The sequence below is a fragment of the Nymphaea colorata genome, chromosome 11 (assembly GCF_008831285.2).
Source record: "Nymphaea colorata isolate Beijing-Zhang1983 chromosome 11, ASM883128v2, whole genome shotgun sequence".
Taxonomy (NCBI): Eukaryota; Viridiplantae; Streptophyta; class Magnoliopsida; order Nymphaeales; family Nymphaeaceae; genus Nymphaea; species Nymphaea colorata.
The window spans coordinates 11,750,779-11,773,654 of record NC_045148.1 but is presented as its reverse complement, the minus strand read 5'-3'; the positions used below and the strand labels follow the sequence as shown (position 1 = coordinate 11,773,654).

At 37.9% G+C, this 22,876-nt stretch overlaps 1 protein-coding gene across 3 annotated transcripts in view; it reads right to left on the bottom strand.

The window, feature by feature from the left end:
• The window catches only part of LOC116264123 (lipoyl synthase, chloroplastic), a 40,371-nt gene that overhangs the window by 7,464 nt on the left and 10,031 nt on the right, over nt 1-22,876 (bottom strand). For 2 of the 3 annotated variants that reach the window (XM_031644133.2, XM_031644135.2), the window contains exons 3-7: nt 22,202-22,292; nt 21,953-22,110; nt 6,062-6,233; nt 5,858-5,968; nt 3,712-3,787 (exon numbers count right to left, since the gene is read on the bottom strand). In XM_031644133.2, coding sequence (XP_031499993.1) covers nt 3,712-3,787; nt 5,858-5,968; nt 6,062-6,233; nt 21,953-22,110; nt 22,202-22,292 — 608 coding nt within the window. Of the gene's footprint in view, nt 1-3,486; nt 3,788-5,857; nt 5,969-6,061; nt 6,234-21,952; nt 22,111-22,201; nt 22,293-22,876 lie in introns of those variants that run through there. The other variant, XM_050080460.1, reaches the window with a different exon arrangement.

Here is a 22,876-nt window from a genome sequence, read left to right as displayed (position 1 = left end):
TTGTTTGTTGGTTAGTCGAGCATCAATGGTGTTGGGACGTAAGCTAGCTATGTTTTATACTTTTATTATGTTAGAAACTTAGAATCGTGCAGTAACAGGCTAACAACTAGGAAAAATAATTGTCCAGTGTTTAGCTCTGTTTATTCATCTTTATCTTTTTTGCAAGCTTTAACATGATTTCAGCTGCAGATTTATACATAATTAGATATATATACTTTGTAATTGCAAGTCCTTTGAACGAAGTTCTTTGGTTCTTTCTTAATTTGTTAACTTGTTGAATGGTTTAGGTGGTGGTGGTAAATTTTTAATCATGCCTAAAGGCAAAGACATATTCTGGCAACAGGCAGAGTTAAATGAAGAAGGAAAATTGGTTTGCAAATTCTGTGGAGAACAATATGTAGGAGGAATCACCTGGTTTAAGTATCATTTATCAGGCCATCAATGTCATGATGTTGCCATATGTCAGAATGTGCCAGAAAATATCAAACAAATGGCACTAAAAGCTTGTCAAGGTATTAACAAGAGGCCAACAAAAAAGGAAAAATGCAAAGCTATCCAATAAGTTCAAGTGGAAGTGGAGCATATTTAGGTTCTTCCAGTTCAAACTCATTGGCTAAAGGAAGAGGACAACATCAGACAATTTCAAACATGTTCAAAAAACAAGAAAAGGATGATATTGATAGCTTCCTTTTTAAAGCCATGGCTATGAACAATCTACCATTCAACTTACTTCGATCGAGTGATTTCAAGAATTTTCTTGTTGCTGTTTCCCGGCATGGCCCAGGATACTTCCCATCAAGTAGTGAAGCAGTGAGAAGAAGGCTACTAAATGATGCAACGAAAGAGGTTGAAGCATATATTGAAGAAATGAAAGCTACATGGGCACAATATGGGTGTACTATTATGTCAGATATTTGGAAAGATACAATTAGAAGCAAATCATACATAAATTTGTTGGTAAGTTGTCCAACATGTACGATATTTTGGAAAGCAAAACATGTAGAAAATGTTCCTAAAAATCCAGAACTTATAACTGAATTTTTATCTTCAACTATTGAAGAAAAGGGCCAAAAAATGTTGCACAGATTCTGACAGACAATTGAAGCAATTACAAAAAGACAACTTATCCTTGAAGAAAGGTATTCAAATATTTTTACTCCATCATGTGTTGCTCATTGCATTGATTTAATGCTTGAAGATATTGACACTTTGGAAAATGTAGCATCTATCATGACAAAAGCCAGACAAATTGTCAAATTCATATACAATAAGCAGCAAGCTTTAGATATAATGAGAACTTACACAAAGGGAAAAGAGTTGAAAAGGTCGGGTGCTACAAGGTTTGCTTCTCATTTCATTTGTTTACATTCTATTTTAAAACAAGAAGAGAATTTGAGGTTCATGGTTGCCTCCAATGATTGGAGACTTGTAGAACAAGAAGTGGAAAAGATCATCCTAGAGAGATTACATATCTTATTCAAAATGAAGACTTTTGGAATATGGAAAAAAAAAAAATCATGTTTGTTGAACCATTGGTGAAAGTATTGAAATTGGTAGAATGGAGAAGGCGCCACTATGGGACATTTGTATGAGGCACTTGATAGAGCTAAAGAAGCTAAAAAGACTGCAAGTAAGGCCAACATGGAAAAATATATGCCATATTGGAAACTAATTGACAGGAGACGGAATCATAACTTGCACAATCCAATACATGTTGCAGCTGCTTTTTTAAATCCTCATTTATTTTGGAAAGAAAGGTAAAAATGGATGAAGAAGTTTGTGAGGGTTTGGACATAGTGTCAAAAAAACTTGTTCCTAGTGAAGGCTATTTTGAAATAGTTAATGAGTTGGTCAAATATCATAATAAAGATCCTACATTGTTTCGCAAGGGATTAGCCATGACTCTTATTCATACTTCACATCCATGTAAGTGTCCCATTTTACTAGTTTTTCTATTTATGCAATCAACATTGGTTATTGGTTAGGCACATATACTTTTAAATTTTGTTTTGTTTTTTAATTATATTACGAATTTGGTGGGAGTATGTTTGGCTCTTCTGTTCCTGTGCTTCAAAGTGTAACAATCAAAGATTCAAAATTTTAAGTCAACCATGCAGCGCATCAGCCTGTGAAAGAAATTGGAGTGCATTTGATGCTGCTAACACGAAGAAAAGAAACAGTCTTGCACCATCAAGATTAATAAATTTGGTTTTCGTTAGAATGATATGCATTTGCAAAGCATGGCTCCAGAATTGAAGAAGTCCAATGCAAATCCTATCTACATTGAACAAGTGAATCCATTTTCTGAAGAAAATTTAAATACTGAGATGGCAAACTTGTCTTCAGATTCAGAAGAGGAAAATATTGATGAAAGTGAAAGACAAAGAACTTCAAGGGCATACAAGAAATGAAGATGACTCCACTTCCTGGTATGAAGACTAGGACATATTTTTTTTCATTTTCCAAGTAAAGAATAACTTCATTTGTGTTGTAAAGCCATGAAGGCAACAAACTTTTGTTAGTTATGTATTTGTCAAACTGTTAGTTTTCATTTTCTAATTTTAATTTGTTGCTTATCTAGCCATTTTTCAATGTTTTTTTTATTTCTTATTTATTTTATTTTTATATAATTGTCAGGATTTTTTATTTATTTTTTTTAAATTCACTGAGATTTTCCCGAGATATTCTCGAGATATACAACTTTGTCGTATTATACCCAAGAAATTCCTCGCCATATAATACCCGTACATGTTTTTTGTGACAATGCTTTGAACTGACTAACTCGGGTATGGGCAAGGCACCACTGTGACAAAGATCCATCATCCATGGTCATCCAAGTTGGATGCAGTGAGCTGCAACTGACTAGATCAAAAGACCAAATGTCTAAGTTTTAAAAAACAAAAGCCTCTCTTTTTCTCTCTCCCACAACCCCCCCCCCCAACCCCAACTTTCAGTACAGCAGAAATATTCCTACTACTAGCAAGATGGCAACAGAAACAGTGGTACTACACTGACGTCTATAATGAGAAGGAGGAGGGGTATTCACCTGGCTGAGCAGAAGAAGGTGCGGCAGCAAATGCATTGATGGAGAAGAAAAGAAAAACTGAGAGAAAATGTAAGAGTTTTAATTTTTCATTCTTAATTTTAAACTTTTATCCAATTAAATTTTCTATAGAGGTTCAATTTTATAATTTACGAAAAATATTCAACTTACTTTTCTACTGTTAAAGTTGTCTTCCATTACAATCTACAAAAAAACATTTCACAATTTACAAAAAGTTTTTTTAACATTTCCACGTGCATTATATAATTTTGCTGCCACACCCTGCAGTTATGCGACCTAGGATGTCATGCATGTTCAAGATTCAAAAAGAAAAAACTCTAAATATGCCAGTGATTTGTAAGGCTCACAAATGTTTTCCAGGATAAGCGTTCTTACTATTCTAGAATTCACAATCAATACTTTCTTCCAAAATGAAGAAAGAATGCTACAAAAAAGTAGTTTATTTCAATTATTCTATTGGTAAATGTTAAGGAAAATTACATAAATATACCACACATGAACTGAATGACACATTGATTATGAAGAAATTTTCAACGACTAAATATATCCCGTAATCAAGGCCATTACACACAGGATAACAGAGTCAAGCATCTTGCAGACAAGCATGTTAAATAAATATGACAAAAGACGGAATCATCATTTGGTACCAATAGTATCACTTGCTTTCCGATCCTTGAGCATGCTTTCAATGAAAAATTCGCCTGCTCTGTAAGAAGATCGAACCTGTTAAAATGATCAATGCTAATTAATATATCAATTGTATAATGAAACAAGCTTCGAGCTCTTCTAATTCAAAATGTTAATTACAAAATGAAAGATTCGATGAAATGTCATTTATTTCATAAGATATGGAGTACAGTTCACCTTTACTTTATGAGAAAGAAATTAATCAGACATACATTACATCCATTTCCTTAGTAGAATTCCCTAATTTCTGAAGACGAAAACCTATGTAAACTAATAACTAGGAAAGGAGCCAACACAGACACAGTCAATAGGCATCCAGTCACAAGTAAGAGGATAGAATAAAAAGAGGGAAAAAGTATACTTTTGCTCCTTGGATGACCAATTTTTTTTTTTTTCATGATACTAACAGCCATAGCTCTCAAAAAAACCAAAAATACTACAGAACTATATCGAAGATAGAACAGAATGACTCACTAGACAGCAGGCCAGCTACTTTCTTGGATAAGATACAAATGCATCCTTCAAATACGTAGTGTGGTTGTGATCAGAAAAGGATAAAACCAATAATAAAGAGAAGAATCTTCCTTCTGCTAACCATCTCTCTATCTCTATCTCTATCTCTATCTCTATCTCTCGCTCTTTTTCTGATCCAAACTTTAAGCTGTCAAAAATGGAAATCAGAAATAGGCTGGTCAAGACTAACAGGATTAATCGTTCTCTCTTCAACTCCCACCTAAAATCTATACAGTCAAAGACAGAAATTTGGACACAGGTCAATCCAGGCACTGAAAGGAACAGTCAGAACTAGACACCGTATGTCATGCATTTTAGGCTCAAATGAATATTCTGTATTTTATATTTGTATATATTACACATATTATATCAACTTCATTTTCAGATTTGTTTCCCTGAGCCTTCTACAAAATCTTAATCACGAGTTATTCATGCCATAAGCAACCTCTCAATTTGTTTCCCTGAGCCTTCTACAAAATCTTAATCATGAGTTATTCATGCCATAAGCAATATCTCAGAAGTACATGGGCCAAGCAAATGATGATGCATCTTTGCAAGTATGTCAGGGCAGAGAAGGACGAGGTGAGAAGCCCCCTTCCTTCCCCCTCTTGCCCCCCCACCTAAAAAAAAAAGAAAAGAAATGGAGATGTCTCTCTCTCTCTCTCTCTCTCTCTCTCTCTCTCTCTCTCTCTCTCTCCTTCCCTCTCCCTCTACTCCTAAAAAAATAAAATTCTCACTTTCTTTTCAGCAAGAATGAGAAAGTGATAGAGGAATGGCCTTCACATTCCTTCTGATAAATAACAAAAATTGTGGTTGCTCCATGTTAAGTACAGGTGCACTTGCTCCTACATGGGTCCATGTTTGTAACGCCCCAAATGTTTAGTCTCGTATCGAAGATTGTAAGAGATCTTCAAGGGCTTATAAAGGAGGGTCATTAATGAGATGATTGTCCTGGTTCCTAGCCTTTTTAAGGTTAGAGCCGAAACTGCTAGGGGGCGGGTTGGGATCCACCGAACCAGGGGCCCGAGCCCGGGAGTGGGTCGGGTTGTTACAATGTTAGCTTCGATCAACAAATTATGATGCACTGAAAGAGTGACTATTTCAGTTTAGGCCGGAACCAAAAGACCTATATTGGATAGATCCTATGAAGTGTAATCTTAATTGAGTGTTATGCTAAGTTCGTTATTAAGATATTGAAGAAAGGAATATTTTCAAAAGAGATTTGTAACTTTTAATAACATAACAAGAAACAGCTCAAAATTCCAAAGAAGTAATTTAATGCCTAATTTTTGTCATATAAATGTTAACCCAAACAGTTAATCTACTGCCACCTAAAATTTAGCCTTGTATATGTGAAACATTATTGATGTTCGAGTATTTCAACAGAGAAATCTTGCATTCAAGTGCATCTGAAGACAAAACTCCAACCAGCAATAAATTTCTTTTCATGCAAAGACAACATCAGTGGAACACATGCCCGAATTTTCTGCAAATATTTGAATAGCAAGTTAATTTGGAGGTTAATGTTACTTCCATATGACATTCTAATGGATCCATCAAAAGAAGCAAAACAATTGCATAATGTAACATTACCAGAGGTCCACTGGCTACATAACGAAAACCTATTGACTCTCCATACTCCTTCCAAAAGGAAAACTTTTCAGGAGTCACATATTCCTTAACGGTCAAATGAAATGGTGTTGGCTGCAAAAAGCACATGGACAAGAAAACTCAACTTTGGAAGAGTCAAACACAAGATTTGACAATGAAGAACCTATTATGACATTAGTAATTCACCTGTAAGTATTGCCCCAATGTCAGAATGTCAACACCAATGGCTCTCAAGTCCTGCATGGCTTCCTTCACCTCCTCATCAGACTCTCCAAGACCCAGCATTATAGAAGATTTTGTTATCATTCCTCTCTTGCAGCTCTTTGCATGTTTCAAAACACATAAACTCTGATTATACCTGCTTTCCAGGTGGCAATCACAATTGCAATTAGGTAAATAGCAAAAGAAGAGAAGAAAAACAAGATAAATTATAAATGTACAATAATCCAGTGAAAGAAACAAAAGACAAACAATAACTTCTCTCCAACTTGAATCGTCTGATTAACCTTTTCTGAACGGTTCACTTCATTGAATATGCATTTGTTATATCTCATGATAAGTAGAACAAGGACATAATTTCACAACTCATCTTTGTTGTTTGTCAGCAGACAGCCAAAAAACATGAGTAAACATGTGTATCTAACTACATCAAAAAGATGGAGCACTCCCATTTAAGAAGTTTGTTGCAGCCTTGAGACGTGGAGAGAGAAAACGTAATCCATTCACTAACCCTAATCTCCATTATAAAGAGATTAGGGTAGAAAAGAGATTTACAGATTACTTCAATCTAAAATAAAGAAAAGATTAAAGAGGTCTTATAACTCTTTAATTATTACAAAGAGCCACCTAAAAACATAAACTCCTCTAATTTCAACACTCCCCCTCAAGCTGGAGCATACATATTAAACATGCTCAGCTTGTCACAACATTTAGAGAAATCACCAATAGGGAGAGCTTTGGTGAAGACATCTGCAGCTTGATCTTCTGAAGGAACATGAATAGTGGCAATGGTTCCTCCTTGAACGAGATCTCAAATGTAATGGCAGTCAACTTCAATATGTTTAGTTTTTTCATAAAAAACTGGATTGTTTACAATGTATGTCGCTGCTCGATTGTTACAATACATCTTCATGGGAAGTGGAATCGACACACTTAGGCTAGATAGCATGGATCTAGCCCAAGTCATTTCTGCTGCAGTTTGAGCCATAGCTTTGTATTTGAATTCTACGCTAGATCTTGACACCACGCCTTGTTTTTTGCTTCTCCATGATATGAGGTTGCCTCCCACAAATACACAAGATCTTGTGGTAGATTTCATGTCTTCGACTGAGCCAGCATAGTCAACATCACTATAGGCTTCCACTTCCAGGGTCTTGCCTTTTGTGAACAAAAGGCCTTTGCCAGAAGAGGATTTCAGATATTTAACCACCATCAAAACAGCATCTCAATGAACTTTCCTGGGTTTTTCCATAAATTGACTTAGTTTTCCCACTGCAAAACTAATGTTTGGTCTTGTCACAGTAACATAGAGTAGTTTTCCAATAAAAGACCTATATGATCGAGAATCTACTAATTCTGTTTGGTCATCATGAAGGTGTATACATGGATTCATAGGTAAATTAGCTGGTTTAGCTCCTAGCATCTTTGTGTCATGCAATAAATCAACAACATACTTCCGTTGAGAGAGAACAACACCATCCCTATTGCGAGCAACCTCTATTCCCAAAAAATATCGTAGTGGACCAAGATCTTTTGGCACAAAGTGTTTTTGAAGAAATAGTTTTGCATCAGAAATTTCTTGATCGGAGTCACCTGTCAGATAATATCATCAACATAAACCACTAGAACGGTTATACCCCTAAAGTCTTCTTGATAAACAGAGAATGATCAAGAGGAGATCTCGGAAAGCCACACTTTGAGACTACCTCGGAGAACTTGTGAAACCACGCGCGAGGACTCTGCTTGAGTCCATAAATAGCTTTCTTCAATTTGCACACTTTGCCACACTTCCCCTGTCGTTCAAACCCTAGTGGTTGTTGCATATAGACAGTCTCATCAAGATCACCGTACAAAAAGGCGTTTTTGACATCAAGCTGGTACATGTGCCGGTCATGGTGTACAGCCACAGAAATGATAAGACGAATGGTTCCAACCGGAGAGAAGGTCTCAAAGAAATCCAGACCGTAGGTCTGCGTGTAGCCCTTAGCAACCAACCGAGCTTTGTATCGTTCCATAGAAACATCAGAATTATATTTCACTGTGAATACCCACTTAGAGCCAACAATGTCACGATGAGAAGGAGGATCAACAAGTTCCCAGGTGTCTCGCTGAACTAAGGCATCCATCTCAACTTGCATAGCCTGTCTCCATTGGGTATCTAATAAAGTCTGCTGGTGACACGTAGGAATTGTATGAGCAGCCAGAGCTTAAATAAACTGTTGCATAGTTTTATCAACACCGTCAGTAGACACAAAATGAGATATAGGATGCAAAAGTACACCGTCAATAGGCACAAAATGAGATATAGGATGTAAAGTACATTGTCGTCTGCCTTTGCAAAGAGCGATGGGTAAATCTTGACAGGGATCAGATGGACTAAGGCCACTCACTTCAGATGAACTTACTGTGAGAATCTTCACTAAAACACCACCGAATCACGTCTCTCCGTCTGAAAATAAGGAGGATGGAGAAGAGAGAATAGAAGAAAGCAATGAAGGGAAGAGAACCGTCGGCCAATGCAGCCACACGATGCTTGATCTTTATTTTTAAAACATAAACCTAATTAGGTTACAACAAAAAGAGGAATAAAACATGAAGTAATTACAAGAGATGCCACCACTTAGGCGTGAAGACATAAAAACAAAGTGGATCGGGTCTGAACAGACCCGATCCCCTTAGACTTATACGTACAGACTTAACAGCCCCCCTCAAGTTGTGCATGAGATTTGATCATGCACAACTTGTTTTTCAAATCCCAAAAATGCTGCCCTGTAAGACCTTTGGTAAAAAGATCTGCTATCTGTTCACTGGTGGATATATAAGTAGGCAAGATCTCGACTTCTTCAACCTTCTGACGATTATGCAAAATGGGGTTGAAGGCAATTTTGATAGCGCTTTGATTGTCGCATAGCAATGAGGACTGAACAATAGGTAGATGAAGCTCTCCAAGCAAATGTCATAACCATGATGCCTCAACTGTCCCTACAGCCATTGCTCTATACTCTGCGTCAGTGCTAGATCGTGCAACTGCACGCTGCTTTTTACTGCTCCAACAAATGAGATTAGAATCAAGAAAAAGGCAGAAACCTGAAACTAAGCATCGGTCATCAGGATCTCTTGCCCAGTTTGCATCAGTATAAGTATATATGCTATGTCCAAGAGAAACATTGGGACACTTTGTATAGATCAATCCATCCCCAAGAGTAGCTTTGAGATACCATAAGATCTGCTTAGCGGCATCCATATGTCCTTCTGTGGGTGCATGCATAAATTGAGAGGTTTGAGTTACAGCATAGACTATGTCTGGGCGGGTAAAGGTAAGGTATTGTAACATACCAACAATGCTGCGATAGAAGGTAGGATTTGAATAGGCAGCGGTTCCATCAGAGGTAGCCAATTTAGTGTTTAGAACACTAGGAGTAGTTATGGGTTTGCAATTAATCATACCTGCCCTGTCCAAAATATCAAGAGTATACTTATGCTGCGTAAGAGTCAATCGATCATTTGCCCTATCAAGTTCAACACCCAAGAAGTATCGAACTTCGCCGAGATCTTTCATCTTGAATTCTTGCTGCAACAGATCCTTAACATAAGATATATGAGAAGAAGAATTCCCAGTTATAACAATATCATCTACATAGATAAATAACCAAGTAGTAGCTTCTTCGGTATGATACATAAACAAGGAATGATCTAGAGAGCTTCGTAGAAAACCAACTTGTTGTATATGATGAGAAAACCGATCGAACCATGATCTAGAAGCTTGCTTCAGCCCATATAAAGACTTGTGTAACTTACAAACCCATTTTTGAGGATCATGAGTATTGTAGCAGGGAGGTTGCTCCATGTATACCTCTTCCTTAAGAATCCCATGAAGAAAAGCATTTTTGACATCTAACTGATAAAGAGGCCACCCATATGAGACTGCAAGAGAAATAATCACACGTATTGTGCCCATCTTGATAACCGGACTGAATGTTTCATCATAATCTTCCCCATATTGTTGTGTGAAATCGCGCACCACAAGACGTGCTTTATGTCGATCAATGCTACCATCTGGCTTATATTTCAGTTTGTAGACCCATTTGGAGCCCACAACATTCTTATCAGTTGGACGAGGGACAATCTGTCTGACACTCATGAAAGGTTGTCATTTCCTCATTCATAGCTTCAACCCAACATTTTTCCTTACTTGCATGGTGATAGGATTTTGGTTCGACCATCTTGCGGACTTCTGTCATAAACAACTGAAAATCTAAAGAGAAGTTGTTATAACTTACCCACCGATCAATGGGATGTCGCACACGTTGAGACTGACGTGGGGCTACAGTAGGAGCTGATCGCCTAGAGTACACAAGGCCTGAGAACCAACTATGTATAGGTGAATCATGGGGTTGTGAGGATGAGGGCATGCTGTCCAAGGAATCGCTCACAAGTGTCTCAGGCTCATTAACATCTTGCTCCTCGTGCTCAATCAAACGGTCAGCCCCTTGTCTTAGGATTTCAGCATGCAGCTAAGTATCATAAACCTCATTTTTATCCTTGAGTGTCATGCAAGTAGCCTTGGGATCTTGTAACCTGTTTTCATCAAAAACAACATGCCGTGAAATATGAACACGCCCAGTTTTAAGGTTGTAACATCTATAACCCTTGTAGTTTTCTGCATACCCTATAAATCTGAACAAAATAGCACGATCTTGAAACTTGTTATGTAAGGAAACATCAACATGCACATAGCAAAGAAATTCAAAAACACGCAATTCCTCATAACGTGGCTGCTCTTGATGTAATAAAAAATATGGGGATTTGCCATCAAGCAAAGCCAATGGCAGTCGATTTATAACATGGACAGCCGTATGAAAAGCCTCAGTCCACAATGTCATGGGTAAGTCTGTGTCATGCATCATGCTGAGCACGCTTTCAACAATATGTCTATGTTTCCGTTCAACAATTCCATTTTGCTGAGGAGTATGTGGGCATGAAATCTGTCTAGTGATCCCATTATCTAGTAGATACTCAGTAAATTCATTACAAATAAATTCACCACCACCATCACATTGAAAATGCACAATATTACTGGAGTATTTATTTCGAACCAAGACATGAAATTGAGTAAACAAACAGAAAACTTCAGATTTGTGTTTCATGAAGTGTATCCAAGTATGTCGGGAATATGAATCTATAAAAATGACATAGTACCTACTCCCAGAAGAAGAGGGAATTGAAGCAGGCCCCCAAACATCAGAATATATGGTGTCAAAAATCCTTGAAGCTCTCTTTTATTAATTGACTGAAAAGGAAGGGCATGGCTCTTACAAAGATGACAACTCGAGCACATGCTGGACTCACTGATTGAACTCAGACTGGACTTATCTAAGAGCCCGTCTGCAACAAGACTTCGAACAAAAGACTGACTACAATGAGCTAACCGACCATGCCAAATGGATGGCTTATTATACTCTGCGACATTGACTTCATTATAACTTGAAGAACATGAATCTGGAGGGTGAGGTTTGGACAACTTTGGAGCTTCTTCAAAGACATACATATCTCCTTTGCGAGTGCCCTCAGCGAATGTCTTCTTGGTTTGAGCATCCTTGACATAAACAGAAGATGGTGTGAATTCAACAGAGGAGTGAGTATCATCAATAAGTTTGGACACTGAGATAATATTTTTCTTGACACTTGGAACAACAAGGACATTCTTTAATGGAATGGAAGAAGAACCCATGGATATTTGTGCATTTCCAATGTGCGATATTGTGTGAGGGGAACCATCTCCCGTGACTACTGAGCCTTGATCTAAATAAGGGGAGAAACACTAGAGAGATTACCTGTGTCACCAGTAACGTGGGCTGCTACTCCAGAGTCCACATACCACTCTCCTTGCTCATTTTGCTTCAAGTTAAGTTTGGATAAGGCTGTCATTAGAAGTTGCTGCACGTCTGCTGAAACCTTTGAAGTTGAATTTGATCCAGATGAGGATGGAGCTGACCCCGCTACTGTCCTGTTCTCGTGCCTGACCTGACTATTCTTGTTCTGAGGATTGTGCCCACATTCTGATTTTACATGCCCCTTCTTGTTGCAATAGAAGCATGTCAGAATTCTTCTAGATGTGGCAGAGGTAGTATTCATGTTTGGCGGTGTTGGGAGAATCCCTCTTCCCATGCCTGCCTGAGGAGTCCAAGAACGAGTGCGATTTCCTTGCAGTGCGTGAGTTCCTGTGATCAGTACATTGTAGCTGTTGGAAGGAACCAGATTATGTCGTTGAACTCGACTAGCTTCATGTTGAAAAAGCTTGGCCTTTAGATCTTCAAAAGATGGGAGAACAGGTAAGACTTCCAAGGTTGTGCAAAAAATATCAAATTCTGTTCTCAGTCCACTCAAGGCTTGTTGGACTTTGTCCTTGTCGCTGACGGGATGTCCAATTGCAGCAAGCTGATCACTAACACTCTTGATTTCATTCAAATACTCCAAAATTGTACGCGTCCCACGTTTGATATCCTGAAATTGCCTTCTTAATTGTCGAAAACGTGCTTCCGAGACTTGAGAATATGTAGTGGCAAGGGTAGACCACAACTCTAGGGCAGTTAAATCATCATCAATACCTCCCAATACCTCCTCTGACAAGGTAGAAGTGATATAAGCAACAAGAGACTGGTCGTGAGCCAGCCAAACTTCATATTCGGCATTGCTCTCAGGAAGAGTTTCATATTCAAAACTGATTTCACTTCCAGCCGAGGCCCCAGCACCTTTATCTCCCACGACTGTCTTCTTTACTTCACGGTTAACAAACTTTGGAGGTGCTGGAGTAGTCCCATCAATGTGCCCATATAGTCTATGGCTCTTAATAAATGGGACAATTTGACGTTTCTAAGTCAAATAATTACTATGGTTCAGTTTTTGAGAGATGAGTTGTGAGAGAAAACTAGAAGATAGAAGAGAGGGAGCCGGTTGGTCCATGATTGAAAGAGAGGATTAGAGCAGACGATTTGGGCAGAATTTTAAAGGTCACGACAGAAATTAGGGCAAACCGTGTGATTTAGGGCAAAAAACAGAATTTAGGGCAACAGAAATTAGGGCAAATCGTGGGATTAAGGGCAGAAACAGAGTTTGGGGATAACCACGACAAAAAATAAAATTTAGGGCAGAATACTCCAAGCTGAAATCACTCACCGGAGGACGATGTAACCTGGCTCTGATACCATGTGAGAATCTTCACTAAAACACCACCGAATCACGTCTCTCCATCTGAAAATAAGGAGGATGGAGAATAGAGAATAGAAGAAAGCAATGAAGGGAAGAGAACCGTCGGCCAATGCAGCCACACGATGCTTGATCTCTATTATTAAAACATAAACCTAATTAGGTTACAACAAAAAGAGGAATAGAACATGAAGTAATTACAAGAGATGCCACCACTTAGGCGTGAAGACATAAAAACAAAGTGGATCGGGTCTGAACAGACCCGATCCCCTTACACTTATACGTACAGACTTAACACTTACCTCCTGATAAGCGATTGGCGAAGGATCATGAGAAGGGTTTTGTCGACGTATGTAGACCAGCAAAGGATCACGAAATTTGGTCACTACAGCCGGAGAGTCTTTAGAAGGAGATTCAAAAGAGAATGACTCCAAAGGAATAGGTAGTGGGTCTGGTGATGATGGCATCTCAGTAAGGATGAGAGAAGAGCTATAATAACGCTGAGAATCAAAGAATGTGACATCGGCACTGATATACTCCTTTTGAGTCAAGGGGTCAAAACATTTTGTAGCATTTATGGTTTCTAGAGTAGTCTATAAAGATACACTTAATGGCTTGGGCACCCAATTTATCATGTGTGGGTCCAAGTATGTGAACAAAGCATGTGCAACCAAATACTTTGGGAGCCACTGGAAATAAGGGTCGTTGTGGGTGCACAAGTTTAATGGGAACCTTGTAGTCAGTGGAGGATGAGGGTAAACGGTTGGTTAAATAACAGGCAGTGATGATGGCATCTCCCCAAAAGTATGTAGGTAAATTAGTATGAAGCATTAGGGAACGAGCCACATTTAAAAGTTGGCGATGTTTTGGTTCAGCTACTCCTTTTTGTTGGGAGGTATGGGGACAAGTAAACTGAAGAGAAATGTCATTATCAGAGTAAAACTTCATTAAGGTAGATGCCTTAAACTCAAGGGTGTTATCAGTGCGACTGCTTTTAACCAGAATACCAAACTGAGTTTTTATTTCAATAATACGGTTTTTGAGAGTACATACGACTTCAGACCTTTCCTTCAAAAGGAAGACCCAAGTGACTCAAGAATGATCATCAACAATGACAAGGAAATACCGAAATCTTGACCTACTAGCAACTCTGCTAGGACCCCACACATCAACATGAAGAAGATCAAATAATCCACAACTGGACGGACTAAGACTCGATGAATAACTAATACGGGTGTGTTTGCCAAGTTGACAGGCTTCACATTGGAACGACTCTGGTACTGAAAGATGAGGAACAAGGTGACGGAACTTGAAGACAGATGGATGACCAAGTATGAGATGCCATTGGAAGGAGGAGGACAGTGAGGTGATCGATGATGCTGCAATACCAACTGGATCTGACAGGAAGTAGATGCTCCATTTCTCATAGCCTCCACCAATCATCTTCCCAGTTTGCAAGTCCTGAAATGAACATAAACCATAGTCAAATGTAACACGACAATGTAAATCATTAATCAATTGTTCAACCGATAACAGATTTGTTGGAAACTTAGGAGCATATAACACATTAGGAATAGTCATAGACTGAGAAATCTTGGTATTTCCATAACCCATAATCGGTGACAATCTACCATCTGCAAGTCTCACATGACGTGTCTGAAGTAATGAGTGTAGCACAGTAAACATAGAAGGTCTACTACAAAAGTGTCTCGATGCTCCTGAATCAATAATCCAAGTAGTACCTGTATCATGTGGGACAATATCAACAGACATAGCACTGTCTATCATGACTGTAGAGGCCGACGGTTGGGTAGATCTGTGTGCTAGGAAGTCCTCATACCCTAACTTGTTGATACTCACAGTCATTGTCCCAGGGTGAGAAGGAGATAAAGACTCATCTACAACTGATGAAGCTGCCTGAACAGATCCAAAGGAGACTGTAAAGAATTTTTGCCCTGCTTAGATGCAACATTTCTTCCTAGGGACGCAACGGAAGGACGACCATGTTTATCCCAATATCTTGCAGCATCTACTTCCCACAATAGGTGCACTTAAATCTCCCCCAACCTCCTCCTGAGCCTCGACCTATGCTTCTCCCCTTGAATGAACTACGTCCACGACCTCTTGAGGTTACCAAGGCAGAGGCATGGATATCACTAGAGGGTTGAGAAAGGGTCACAGCAAGACGACTGAGTCTGTTGTAAGCTTCAGCTAAGTCCGAGATTTCTGCTCTTGTCAACATCTGAGCATTTGCTACTGCATATTCAGTGAAGAGCCCCTCTAGAAACTTCGCAACCATAAACTGTTCACCATGAGTCTTATGACATGTTGGACATGGGGTACGTAATGCTTTAACTCGTTCATAGATGGACTTGAGGGAAGCAAAGTACTGAGAAGCAAAGTACTAAGCAAGACTTTGGTCACCCTGTTGCAAATTAAGTAATTGTTCCTCCACCTGCAATATCTTGCTCAGTACTTTGCTTCCCTCAAGTCCATCTATGAACGAGTTAAAGCATTATGTCCCCCATGTCCAACATGTCATAAGACTCATGCTAAACAGTCTATGGTTGCGAAGTTTTTACAGGGGCTCTCCCCTGAATATGCAGTAGCAAAGGCTCAGATGTTGACAGGAGCAGACATCCCTAACCTAGCTGAAGCCTACAACAGACTCAGTCGTCTTGTTGTGACCCTTTCTCAGCCCTCTAGTGATATCCATGCCTCTGCCTTGGTAACCTCAGGAGGTTGTGGACGCAGTTCATTCAAGGGGAGAGACATAGGTCGAGGCTCAGGAGGAGGTCGGGGGAGATTTCATTGCAAATTAAGTAATTCCTCCTCCACCTACAATATCCTGCTAACATTCTTGTCATTTGAGTAAGTTTGTGTCAAGACATCCCACATTTGTTTGGCAGAGGTATAGTATGCAATAGTTGATACAATATGTGGTTGCACACTATTCATGATCCACAACATGACAAGATTATTATCTCCCTTCCATGAACCATATTTTTCAATTTTTTTCAAGAGGCTCATTTTCTTCTATAACATGCTCCTTCTGATGTCCAATCACATATATCATAAACACATGAGACCAAATCTCATAGTTAGATCCATCTAACTTTACAATAGAACCATAAGAGAATGGATTTCCTCCACTTTTAACATCATGAGAGAAATCAGTTTTGGGATTTTTAGCCATCGCAAATCTGTCCACAAGAGAGCAACCACCACCAGCAAGAGAATATAGATATATATATCTATTGAGAAAGAGACTGATCAGCAATAACAAACGTCCCACACAGCAACGTTAGATGCGCAGCAACAACCAAACTGTTGTCCAACTGTTGACAGCAACACCATGACAAAAAAACAGCAATCTGACGTCAAAAAAAAATCCTGCTAACAGCAAACCCACAACAGAAAAAGGATCCCCACTGCTTGTATTGTCTACTCCAACCAACAACGTGTCTATTTATGCATCTAACGCTGTTGTACCACAGATTATTTTTCACAAATCATGAATAGCGACAGCAAATAAAAACATTCAACATAAACTGCCACAGAAATCATAGAGAGCAGTCCTCCACTTGGCTGCTTTGATCATAGAACACATCAGTCCATAAGAGGTTAATCAGCGCAGACTCCCACACAGCTGCGATAATATATATACTTGTGTAAATCCACGGCTGGAGCCTATTCATGCATATCTCCTAGTGTGAATAGACTCCTCCACACGGTTCCGTTGTTGGAAATCAGTCAACTAGAAGAGACGACAAGAGAAGGAGAAAAAGGGTCGCCGGCTATTTGCTTCACGTCGCCAGATGCATGGACGTCCGCTGCTTGTCGCCGGCTGTTTGCTTCACGTCGCCAATCACGTTATGGCTCTGATACCATGTTGCAGCCTTGAGATGTGGAGAGAGAAAACGTAATCCATTCACTAACCCTAATCTCCATTATAAAGAGATTAAGGTAGAAAAAAGATTTACAGATTACATCAATCTAAAATAAAGAAAAGGTTAAAGAGGTCTTATAACTCTTTAATATTACAAAGAGCCGCCTAGAAATATAAACTCCTCTAATTTCAACAATGCTGAAACTGGAAACACTTACGAGAAATCATGTTATTTTAAATTCATATTACTGGCTTTGTAAGGCTGGATGCCTCTCTTTGAACTTTGGCAACTATATATGGCCATCCGCTTAAGAAAAGACAGAATAAATCAGAGCAACATGTGCAATTTTAGGCAGAAGGCAAGGTTCATGTGCATGGTTGCTCTGCAATGTGAACATATGCACAGGTACACATCCAAAGTATGGATCAACAATGATATTCCTATATTAAGTGATGAACCTTTTAGTGAAAATGTCAGTAAATTTATGGAACAGAAGCAGTGTAGTAGTGCACAACTATGATGGTTTATCAAACTACTGTGTTTCCCTTACCAGCATTTTCTCCTTACAACTACTTTTTTTTAACTTTTCTTTACTATCTAAGAAGCGGTACATTCAACTAATCAATCTAAATTTTATCATATCCTCAAAATGAAATGCTTTAAACAAATAATTTTGAGCATCATCCAAGACCTGGTTTGCACAAACAGGAGCAGCCATATTAATTAAGAAGGAACAATGTCATAATCATATTGTGTTTGCCAGAAATGTCTAGCAACACAGCCAGCCAAAAATAAACCTGGAAACAATATATTACCAGTCAATCCTCGCAACAATGGATTTTACAATCATGTTACCCTATGCCTTTGTCACTTTTCCTTTTCCCACAATAACATTAGCATGCAAATAATAAGGAAAAAGCCAATTTTATGAATGTTGTGGTTATGCTAAAAATTGCAAAAGAGCAATGGCAGGGAAACTGAGAGACTAAAGTTCATTCGCTTAAAACTTAAAAGGCATGAGGTAAAGACAGTTAATCGTTCTTCAGGAAAGGTATAATAAGATATATTCGGGAATAGACAAAACATCACTTCCTTTTTGAAGGAAATAAAATAATTAAAGAGCATAAGGAATCGAAGAAAATCATGTTTGAAAAAAGTTTTGAGTAGAAATGTGCAAGAAATAACATGCAGGAACAGTACTCGACAAAAGGAAAGAAAGGCCAAGAAGTTGTAGCAAGCTTAAACATGAAAAGGTTGAGGAAATAAACTATAATGGACTATTCATAACCAAACATGTCTAGAGACTCCTGTAGAAGCAAATGTTAAGCTAAGACCTCTTGAAGGAAAGAAGTTAGAAGATCCTACAATCTATAGAAAACTTGTTAGAAGTTTCATTTATCTATCTATCTCTAGACTTGACATAACACATGCTGTTCACATGGTGAGCCAATTCATGAAAACACCTACATCAATACATTTTGTTGTTGTTCTAACAATCATCAGATGTGTAAGAGACACAATGAACTATGGAGTGTTCTTCGCTTCTTCAAATTCTGAAGAACTTGTGGCATATTGTGATGTTGACTTTCGTGGATCAGTTCGTAATCGACTATCTATAACAGGGTTTTATATTTTATTTGACAAATCTATGATCACTTAGAAGAACAAGAAGTAACAAAGAATGGCTTTATCTACAGTTGAGACCGAGGATATAGGGCTGTTCAATGAGTCGAGCTAACTCGAGCTCGACTTGAACTCGCTGGATACAGTTGACTCGAAAACAACTCGTTTACTAATGAGACAAGTTTGAGTTGATAAATGAACATAAACTAGTCGAGCCCGAGTTAAGCAGGCTCGACTAGGTTAAACTCAGTTAACCTCAAAAAATAAAATATATAAAATGTCTCATAAAGTTATCACAAAAGGTAAATGGTTCAAATGGGTATGCACGTGACTGACAGGTCGGAGGTTCAGTGTTCAAATTTTCATAACACCTCTTTCTTCCAAAAGTCAAATTTTTAATCAAATGCTTGGCTCAGCTCAAACCAATCCTTGGCTCGAGCCAAATTGAGTCAAGTTTGAATTTTTAGAGCTCGAGCCGAGTCAAGTTCGAGCTAAGGCAGTCGAGCCGAGTTCAAGCCAACTCAGCTCGGCTTGAACTCCACTCGTGGACAGCCCTACAAGTATAGTGCTATGACCAAAATGACAGTTGAAATAATTTAGATAAGATGGTTGTTAAATGAAATTGGAACTCCAGTTGTTAATAAGATTAGATTGAACTGTGACAATATGAGTGTCATTCACATTGCCAAAAATCCAGAATCGCATGAAACAACTAAACATATTGAGATTGACTGTCACTTTATCAGAAAGGCAGATGAAGAAGGATTGATATCACTTGAGGATACGATAACTAAAGACCAAATAACTTATATATTTGCAAAGAGTTTGTCACCATCAAAGTTTATAAATTTTGTAGGCAAACTTGGTGTGATGTCACTTGATCATGTGGTTTAAGGGGAGTGTAGAAACTCATGGAGTTTATCTACAGTCTTGTTAGTCCAAGACTATTGTCGTCCTCTTTATTATGCCTTGTTTTAATCTTACTTACCATTGTAACCTTTGTAAATGAGGGCAAATATGTCCTTACGGTTTTAAGTTGTGTTTTAAGTTAGGGTTTTGTCCGCTTCTAGTGGTTATTGCTTTGTTGACTGTTTTTTTTATTGGAGTGTTGCTGCTCTTCATTGACAGCAACTTTGAAGAATAAAGAATACTAAGTTTGCAGCATGAATCTTATTCATTTCTGTTTTTGGATTTGAAGTTTGAACCATAGTCACAAAAAAATGTCTCGAAGTTTTAAACAGGAGGTTTTTCCTGGGTATAATATGGCGAACTTGGAAAAAAATGGAAGAATACGGTAAATTTTTAAAAATTTTAAAAAACTAAAAATGGAAAAAAAAAAAAAGTGAGAAACTAATAACACAAACATCAAAAGATAAGTAGATTTGCAACAAATAAAAAAAAAAAAAAAAAAACTGTTTGGCCTTAAAAAAAACTGAACAAAAATGAAAAAAATGAAAAACAAAGTGAAAACCCACGAAAAAACGCTTTAAAAACACGTTTTTTTGTTTTTAACGTTTTTTTTTAGTTTTAAACTGTCATTTAATTTATCATGTTTTTTTCGGAAAAAATGCATTTTCTGTGACTATGTTTGAACATATACATGGATTTCTCTAATACCAACACTAAGCTTCGTTTATTACATGATTGGATCTTATATAACTTCATATCTACAATCATGAAGTATTTTATATGCTTTAACATAGGGGCTTCATCAAAGATTCGGAAGAAGCCAAAATGCTCAAAAATGGGCAGTGAGATTCATAAATAAAAAGCCAGCTCAACTCTGGCATGGATCCGTCAAATGAGACTCCATTGTCCAATCTTGTCTAGAAGGAAAGGAAAAAGGTCTGATGCATCTGGGCTAGCTAAAAAATTGCTTGGATAATGTAAATCTACACTCAACTCAACCTATCTTGCTTGTCTACCAGTCCAACCTGCAGTTACTCATTCTTTCTATGTTTATCAATATTTCACTACTCCTTTTTCCATTTTATCTAAAACCCTTTATTTGAAAATTCTTACATTTTAATGTTCAATAGTAAATGTTTCACCATACCTTTTCAAAATGCCATGTCAGAACCTTTAGATGCACCTGCCTATAAGGTTTCATTTCCTTTTTGAAAATCTAAATCATTTCCTGCTTCTGTCATTGTTCATTCCTTGTCTTTGAGATTATTGCTCATTCGCTTGCTTGCTAGAAGATTATGATGACAAGAGTGAATTGCCAGTTCCAATTTTGACTTTTCTTTAGTAGATAAGAAAAAGTATAGCATATCCTGAACAACAAGGACTGTAACAAAATCCCAGGTACTGTGCTAAAATAGGGTAAGAACAATCTCTCCAACACATGGTGTACAAACCAGAGAATTTCAATTGAAAATCTTTATTGAATATGATCAGAATATTACAAAAAACACAAAATGGGATAAAAACACAGCACAAAGAAGTAAAAAAATAAATGAATAGGGAGTCCTCTATTTATGGAGGAAGCAAAGGAAGTGACTGTTGGACTTGTTCCAATGGCTAGAATTCTAACTGTTGGAGCTGGTCAACACCAAGCTATTCTGCTTTAAGCAGCAGAAAAACAAAAAGAAAAAAAATACAAGAATAAAAGATGGGAATATGTACAAGATAAATACAGAAATATATACATATATATGTCATTAATGTGTATATGTATTTTAACAAGGACAACCAGAAAATAACAAGGCTATGGTCAATCAGTTGTCTATTCAATATACTTATAGCCTCATAGAAGTCCACAGTCACTACAAGAGGGGAACCTGTATTTGGAATAGCATCATTATTTTGGCCTAAGCATCTGCAGTTTTATTATCTATTTATCGAGAAAATCAATCTTTAAGATCATTCAATAAGAAGAATGCTTGTGGAATCCAATCGGCTTGTTTGACAGCCCCCTTGGGCCTAAAAGGAACTCAGCATCTCTGACAGGTGAAGCCAATCAATCAGTTCCAGGTTAAATTTGATCAGTTCAAGCTCACAGCAGATTCAAAGATTGATGCTGTCTAGCAGTCAAATTGCACAAAAAAGTTTGAGAACTAAGTTAAATAAAACCTGTAACAATACAAACAAGAATGGGATAAATTCACAGATAGAAACAATAATATTTGTCCCATACCCTGCTCGAGGATCCCTCACAATTTTTTGAAGCCTCTTCACAGTCTCAATGTTATGAGCAAACACATCAAGTCCAGAAAGGACAACAGTTGAAACAGCATTTAGATCCCCTCGGAAGTCAGAAGTCAAACATTCCACCAGGATTTCTGGCTTTAGTCTCTGCATTTGTAAATCATGAAGTCACAAAAAAGATGGTTACATAACATATGGCTGACAGGAATTCAAAGCATTCGACTGAACAGGAATAAACCTTCAGCTCAATGACAGTATGAGCAAAATGGCCACTTCCTCCATCAGGTAGGTCATCGCGATCTACACTTGTCAGGACAACGTAGCCAACACTGCATGTGCATGGTCAAATTAAGAAAAACAATGCATGTAACATGATTTCTTTATTTATCAATATTTCTCAATCTGGTATTTATAACCAACACCACGTGTGCATAATAAAAAAGGTTACATGCAACTAACTAATGTTTTTTAGGTTTCCTCTAAAGGAAAGTAGTACAAGTTCAAGACAAGTTTTCTTGCTTGGAATGATAATCTTCTTAAAGGACAAACAACAAAACAGTAACATCAGAAGAGAAATACAATGGGTCCCTTCATGTACCCTTAGTTGTAAATATAGCTACACTAGACTATTAAATGGAAGCTCCTAAGCAAGAAAAGCCAGGCATATATATGTCTAACAACTTTCTGGAGACGAATCAGGATAAAAGTAACCCAGTCAGAAGCTTAACAATTTTTTCCTTTATTCCAAAGAACTAAGCGGCCTCATTCCTTGAGACTTACATAAACTGATGAGGGTCGTGAGATAGTGAAAATATCCTAATACGGAGGATGGATTTATGGGTTGTTTGGTGTAGGTTAGCAATTAAATGATTCACAACATGTTATGCAGAATCCAGGACTCAGACGAATGGCA